General features: G+C 51.4%; 1 protein-coding gene across 1 annotated transcript; it reads right to left on the reverse strand.

Annotated features, from left to right (window-relative positions):
* Positions 1 to 1,065: 1,065 nt before the first annotated feature.
* LOC112494619 lies at positions 1,066 to 3,409 on the reverse strand. The gene has a single exon (XM_025086873.1). The coding sequence runs from the start codon at positions 2,711 to 2,713 to the stop codon at positions 1,313 to 1,315; it is 1,401 nt and encodes a 466-aa protein (XP_024942641.1). The 5' UTR covers positions 2,714 to 3,409; the 3' UTR covers positions 1,066 to 1,312.
* Between the last annotated feature and the right edge of the window lie 4,028 nt (positions 3,410 to 7,437).

The raw sequence follows: 7,437 nt of genomic DNA on the forward strand, positions 1-7,437 counted from the left end.
AAGTAAACGAAAACGTGCGGGTGCATCTCCGCGCCGATAAGTCGATCCAGCATACGCTGGAACGTGGCGGGAGCGTTCGTGAGACCGTAGGGCATCCGCTTAAATTGGAACAAGCCTCTGCCCGGTACTACGAATGCGGTAACTTCACGAGAACCCGGGTCCATGGGAACCTGCCAATACGCCTGACTCAAATCGAGAGTCGAGATGTATCGAGCCTGCCGTAGCTCGTCGAGAATCGCTGTCATGTTCGGGATGGGATAAGCATCCTTCTTCGTGACCGCGTTAACCTTTCTGTAATCTATACAGAAACGATATTTGCCATTTGGCTTTTTAACCATGACAACGGGATTCGCCCAATCACTCTGCGAGGGCTCGATAACGTCTGTCGCGAGCATCCGATCTACCTCCGCCCACATGACGTCACGGATGATCGGTGTAACGGTATACGGCCTCTGCTTGATCGGCGGGCTGTCTCCCACGTCGACCCGGTGGGCAACGAGTGAGGTGACCGCCGACTCGGCGGAAACTTTCGGTACGTGAGCTTCGAGGAACTCGCCCAAGCGTTTTGCCTCGTCGGTATCGGGAGTGCGGAGACCACAGCACATGGAAATGTGCAGCACGCCTCCCTCGAGAGCAAACGAGTAGTGCTTCCTCGGGGTGTCGCGGAAATGCCACGACTCCGCAAAGAAGTCGACAACTATCTTCGCGGTGCGTAGGTAATCTAATCCGAGGATTAGATTTTCCGAGAGCGAACTCAAGTGGTAGGCGAGAGCGTTGGTCTGACGACCGTTCAGGATAGCCGAGAACTCCGAGGCGGTGTCCACGGTTTCTACCTGACCGTTCGCGACCACCACGCGACGTGGCGGTACTCGCACGGTTAGTCTGCCGAGATCGCCTAGGTATTTCACTAAGCCGGGACCTATGAAAGTTCTGGTAGCACCAGAATCCACGAGAGCTTTGACAGTGTTCGCGACCACCACGCGGCGTGGCGGTACTCGCACGGTTAGTCTGCCGAGATCGCCTAGGTATTTCACTAAGCCGGGACCTATGAAAGTTCTGGTAGCACCAGAATCCACGAGAGCTTTGACAGATCGACCGTAAATATTTACCTCGACCCGAAATGCGATAACACCCGAATCCGGGGCTGCGTTAACTATCACGTCTTCCTCTGGCGCATCTACTCCCCGCGCCGACGTGCCGGGATCGGTGTCTTCTATCGATAGCGGCCTCAATCCGTTCTTACGACCGGTAGCGTGTCGGCGAGGCTTCGGCATGCGAGAGCTTGGCGAGTCTGGAGGCGCGGGAGGCTGGCTCACGCGCCTTTCTGCGCGTTTCCCTGGTTGCAGAAGGTGCAACGCGCTGTACTCACGCCCGAGAGCCCACAGCGATAGCAGAAGAGACGTCGGGGTTCCGGACATTCTCTATGTCGGTGCCCAGACTGGCGGCAGTTCCAACAGTCGAAGGCACGTTGATCGGGAGCTGGAGCGGTCGTTGTCTCCCGTTCCGGGAGCAGTGGCTTTTCGGCGGTAGCATCCCTCCGAGCGTGGTTGGTCCGCGAGGAAGTCGAGATCGGTTCCTTTCTCGGAACCGTACGAGATCCGGAGGGACCGGGTGGTTTTCCTCCGATAGTTCTTGCGCGTTGTTGACGCGGCGGTAGCACTGCCTCGAGCAGATCGTGAGCCGGGTTTTCCTCCCCTGTCGAGAGCTGGTCGTCGCTCGCAACGTCGAGGTCGTTTACGGCCCGGAGGTTGGTGCGTCGAGAAAACCTGCGCGGTGCTGGTGAGTCCCGACAAGCGAATCCTGGGCAGAGGGATGCCTCCGGTCCAGGTGGCGGTCGTCGGGTCCCTACGCTCCGCAGGATCTGCTCCTGGCGGGCGGCTGTGCGCTCGAGATCGCGCATCGTCAGACGATCGTGCAACGGGATCACCAAACGATAGGTCGGGAGCATGTTTCGGTGTGCATACCGAACGCGTTCCCCGTCGGTCCATGGTGGACTCAGGCGGGAAAATAGCCCGTTCATACACCCGAGATATTCGAGAGCTGACTCCCGTTCACCCTGGGTCCTCCGCGAGATCTCCTCGCGAAGCGCGATCTGGTAATCGGGATCTGAGAACCGTTCTCTCAGCGCGGCCTTGGCGGCCGGCCAATCCGGTAGCAGGGCGCTAGCTTCCCGATACCACGTTCGGGCTACGCCTGTCAGGCAGAACGAGAGCGTTCGGATGAGGTCCTCATCCTGAACCGGTACCATGGCGCGACCCTCCTCGACGATAGAGATGAAGTCCTCTACGTCTTCCTCGGGGCGGCCCGAGAACGAGAGGCCCCATCGGCGGACCTCCTGGAGCACGCGGTGAGGAGACAGAAATCTCCGCCGTCGTCGCGTGAACCTATCCTCATCGGATGACGTGAACTCCTCGCGCAGGGGTTGTACCCTGCGGCGGGTCGTGCCGGGAGTACCCCTGGACGGACCGGGTTTTACCGAGAGCCTATGACGAGTATCGTCGGAGACGGGAGCATGCGTCCTCACGGCGGCGGGCCGATGGGACGTCGCGATCGCGGGCATCGGACCCCAGGCCTGAGCCCTTCTCCGATGCGATGCCGGGATCCCCGGAACAGCGGTCTCGGGAGCATTGTCCTCCCCTGAGGCGTTGAGAGGCGTGCTTTCTTCACCCAGGGGTGGGCACGGGAGCAACACTTTCCCTTGCTCCTCGGCCATGACGGGCGACCGACGAAGGAAATCGGGAGCTGACTGTCACTGACAGTTTCCACCGAAGGAATTCGCGAGCCTACGCGTGTACGCGTGTACCGGAACACCGACGGTATCCTATGCCGGAAGGTCGGACTTCGCGAGCACGCCCACGGAACACAAGAGATTCCCTCGAAATTCCCAACTGACCGGCGATTCGGGAGAACTATTAAAGCGAGAGCAAACCTCGAGATGGTCTTTTAAATCGAGAGCAAGGTTCTATAGACGATAGCTACGGTGATCGGAGTCGACCTACTAATGTGCCTTGGTATCGTGTCGCTTCCCAAAAGAAGGTCTGCGCACAGCGAGGTACCAGGACAGAATGACCGCGAGCCTGCCAATTGCGGCTGTCGCGAACCAGGACTCTAGGGTAGGGGGTCCTTCGAAATCTTCTGAAAAACTTGTTTGTCAGAATTCGGGAACCGTTTCGATAACCGTCTTCGTGGCAACAATACCTTGATGACCGGTAGGGTCACCCGGGTATGACAACTCGAGGAGCGTCACAAGCGGGGAACGAGAACGCGACTTTTCAAAGTCGAGGATTCCCGGAGGGGAATCTTCGCGACCGTTTACCGTGTTAGCCTAAGCTTCACAATAAAGCGGTAACCTTGCTGTCACCTAGGGGTAACCGCGTCGAGAACGTCACCGAAGGGTGGGGATCGCGAGAGGAGGAAATTCGAAATTTCCTCACCGAGAACGTTTTCGATGACTTGCAATTTTTTTGCAAGGCGAGAGCCTGATGCAACAGAGTGCATCGGAGTTTTTCCCAGGGTTCGATAGCTACCGCGGATTGGTGACCGATCGCCAAACGAGCAGGACCGCTTCGGGATCTACGAAAAATCCTCGTAATCGGGAGCATAGATCGATAACGAGAAGTGCTCGGGAGCATTGCTTCGCGAGCAAAGGTAGTCGAGAGCATACGGTAACACACTATTCGCTGGCTGGCCCCACGTTGGGCGCCATTTGTAACGTAATTTTTTCTTAACTTGACCCGACACCGATAACAAGACATACGGGAACGACTATCTTCGAGAACCAACCTACGTTACCTTCGGCCGTCCACCCGTCGTTCGTGCATCCGCAAGCCAGGCGGGCGCCAGTCAATTCTTTTTTCACCGGGAACTGACGAGCCGGTATAAACTGGGAGTTGGGATGGAACAGGCCCAACTCCACCAAGAACGAGAGCTCTGACGGAACCTATCAGAAGAGGCGATAGCTTAACGGATCCTGTCGATTTTTGGGGACGCGTAAAATCGAGAAACGCAACCGTAGGTGCTGATCTTTGGGGTCGCGTAAAATCAGCAAACGCAACTGGATACACGAACGGGAGCGGACGGTTACGGAAATGCACGGCCGCTCAGGCTGCTAGGTTTGAGGTAGAGAGGGTCGGAGTAAGAGTCCGGCAAATAGTGCGAGAGACAGAGAGTATATAAAGAAATTATTATATTTTTCTTTTACATTTAGTACACTGTTTTTGCTACTATTGTTACTACTACTGCTGCTTCTGCTACTACTGCTACTACTACTACTACTGTTGTTGTTCACATTACTGTAAAACCAACAGATTATTTGTTATAATCAAATTAAATTTATTAAAATTAGTGAAAAATTCATAATCGACTATATACAATATCATGAAAAAAAATAAAAGAATGAAAAATACTTATAATAATTCTTCAATGCTTACCTTATACTCTTCTGAACCAAATTTGGTTATTATACACTTCTTTAATGGTCGTAACGTGATTAATATCGATTACACATAAAATGTGGTTGAGAGCACTACTCATTCTTAAAGCGTTTTCCACTGATATACGGATACTTTGTTGTAGCCCATCTTGTACCCATTCAATAGGTACGAAAACGTTCGGAAGTAGTTGAACGTAAAAGATCTCCTCAGTCATTTTTTGAACTGAGTTGTAGCGATTTCAAGCGCCATCTTAAACCGTTCTCCCTACCTCTAAACTTTCTATGTTACAAAGAGCGTGAGAGACTTCTTAGAAATATTTATTAAGACAACGAATAGAAGGAATAATTCAGATGGTTAGGAACTGGCGTTATATTGCGTTGAAAGATTAAGTGATATGCAATAACGTAGAGCATACGTTGTATTTTTTTAATTTTTTACATTCTTATTATATAAATTGTAACAAAAATGTTACTACAGACTCTTCTCCGCCTCCTGGCTCGAGGTCCCACAGGCCTCGGGTACTGCGTATTATCTTTAAATATTGTTAACTGCGTTTATTTAGATGTTTTAGCCATTACGTTAAGGATAAGATCCCTTCCCTCCACCCCTCCCTCCCTGCCACCATTCTCCTCCCCCCCGTAGGGCACTGGCTCGACGACCATCTCCGAGGACCAACAACAAGCACCAACAGCGAGGACACAGCATCCCTGGATGGACCGCGAGAGCGGGTACGTCGCTGAGGCAGCGGAAGGCAGGGATGGCATGGGCAGGAGGAGCAACAGATCGAGTCGCTCGTGGGATGGATGCCCAGTCACCACCATCACCACCGATACATGCAACCCCGGTGCAGTCCCGTCACACGGGCAGATAAAAGTCCCGTGTGACAGCGGCGGAGCCCTCTCCCTCCGAGACCGTGGACGTGCCCGGGAGGATTTTGACAGGCCTGGAGGCCGCCATCTTGACCGGCGCACGCAGCCAGCACGCGTGCCGGCAAAGCCAGCGCCGTGCCGCCGACACGAGGCCCTGGAAGGCCCGGCAACACGGCTGATTTGAACCAGACCAATGCCCTGCCATGCCGGAACTGCCAACCAATGCCGAAGCGCGTAGCCCTCTCAGCTGAGCAGCTCCAGCCAATCAGCGAGGCCCTGGAGACCCACGAGGACCCGGACGACCGGAAATCTCACCACTTCGAGCCAGGCCGTTAGTGAATAACGTTGCGAATTTTGATTGCGAGTGAGAGTAGAATTGTGCTATACTTTTTGGATTATCAGTGTGAAGAACGTTTGGCGTGAGTACGTTTGAGTGCTTGAATAATCCTAGCTACCCCTTTCTGCCCTCTCCGCTCTTAGCAATTGCGCCGTAGATTTTGTAGGTCCCTTCAGGACACCACGAGCCGACCCACGTGGTCCGGCATTCTTCTAGTGATTCTATTTGTATTTGCGACGGGCCTTCTGCCCTTACCAATGAGGCCCGTGGTATATTGCGTGCGCCCTAATTTTAGTATCTTGCGTACCTCCCCGACAACCCTCAGCCCTTCCCTCTCCTCTCACTCCCTTTTCCCTTTTCGCGTTCCCACCGAGGTAATATTCAAGTAGCCATTTTGCGATCGAGAACCTTCCTCCCTGAGCTCCCCTCAGCTCTCCCTCCGCTAGCCGTGCCATATCCCGTCGAGTAAACAAACGAGGACCTTTCGGGGTCACTCGTCGGTGCTACGCCGTACAAATAGCTGGCGCCCATAAGTTCCCCCCTCCAACCCCGAAACCCCCTTCCCTCCACCGAGTCCCCTTAAGTTCTTCCTAGGCCGCGTACGCCCGCGCGAGCCCACGCGTGACAGGGCGTGCACTCATCTGCCGCCGTATTCTCTTCTCTTTTCTGTTCTTTTTTTTTCTGTGCTGGTAGCTTTTGGTTTTACATTTATTTCTGTACTTTGCTTTATTAATTATACTTTTTTTCTTATTCTACCACGTGTTCCCTTCTTTCTGTTCGAGATCCCCCTACCGCCCGTAATCGAGATAGCTGTCTTTGCGAGACCCTGAGCCACCCTCGTGGTCCAGCACGTCACAAGATGTATAATATATACTTCACATTTTATAACCCCATGGCAATCTATCAGTCGTACCCGGAACAATAATCCTCTTGTTATCATTTCAGCTCAGTGCTACCTTTTTCTGCTGTACCGTATAAACATTATGGTTTTTACTTTGAATTAAATTTTGATATTTCATTAAATTTTTATGATGTAAAAGACACTGAATATAATCATCAAAGGTAATTGTTTTTAATGTAGATCTTTTAATTCCTTTCGCGCATTTCTTATCATTGATTTCTTCTAAAATTTTGAAAGGGTATACTTTTGCTCGCAACCCTACAAATTCAACTATAAATTTTCCATTATATTCGTCCTCCATTAATCCTAATACATTTTTATTTGCCAATGGTATATCATAAACATTATCCGGAGGATAGTCTGAGGTGTCAAATTGATCTAAGTCACGTTCAATATACTCATATACAGTAACGGGCAATTGAAGTGGAACACGTGAATTTTTGTGTATTTCTGCGAAACTATGACCGATTTCAAAAAACCAAAGACATATTTTTTAGGAAATTTCCTTCCCGTTCGAATGGTAAAGGTTTTATCCCGATCAGATACAAAATGGCTGAACAGCAAGGGTTGGAGTGAAATAGTGCATTTTGGAAGTTTTTCAAAAGTGCGAGAACTAGTAGTTCTGGAAGAAAATTCATATTTTTAATTATGACACGAGAAAGAGCATCCTTCGGCATTAAAAAAAAAACACCCCCATTGACCCTCTGTAGCATCACTCTAGGGGGAGTTATACCCCCTTGAAGTGAAAACACTTAATTAGCCATAACTTCCGAAGCTGAGATTTCAACGATTAAAACGTGCTTTTAAACATCCCAAAATGAGTTTGCTAAGGGTTTAAAATTTTCATTTGAAAAAACATCTAAATTTTGCGGGTTTCGTTCGAGGTTCTCTGGTGAC

Source organism: Cephus cinctus, unplaced genomic scaffold (genome assembly GCF_000341935.2).
Source record: "Cephus cinctus unplaced genomic scaffold, Ccin1 Ccin1_scaffold0674, whole genome shotgun sequence".
Classification (NCBI taxonomy): Eukaryota; Metazoa; Arthropoda; class Insecta; order Hymenoptera; family Cephidae; genus Cephus; species Cephus cinctus.

Bases quoted from the DNA above. Each gene is read 5' to 3' on its own strand.
- LOC112494619 (XM_025086873.1), bottom strand. From the start codon at position 2,713: ATGGCCGAGGAGCAAGGGAAAGTGTTGCTCCCGTGCCCACCCCTGGGT.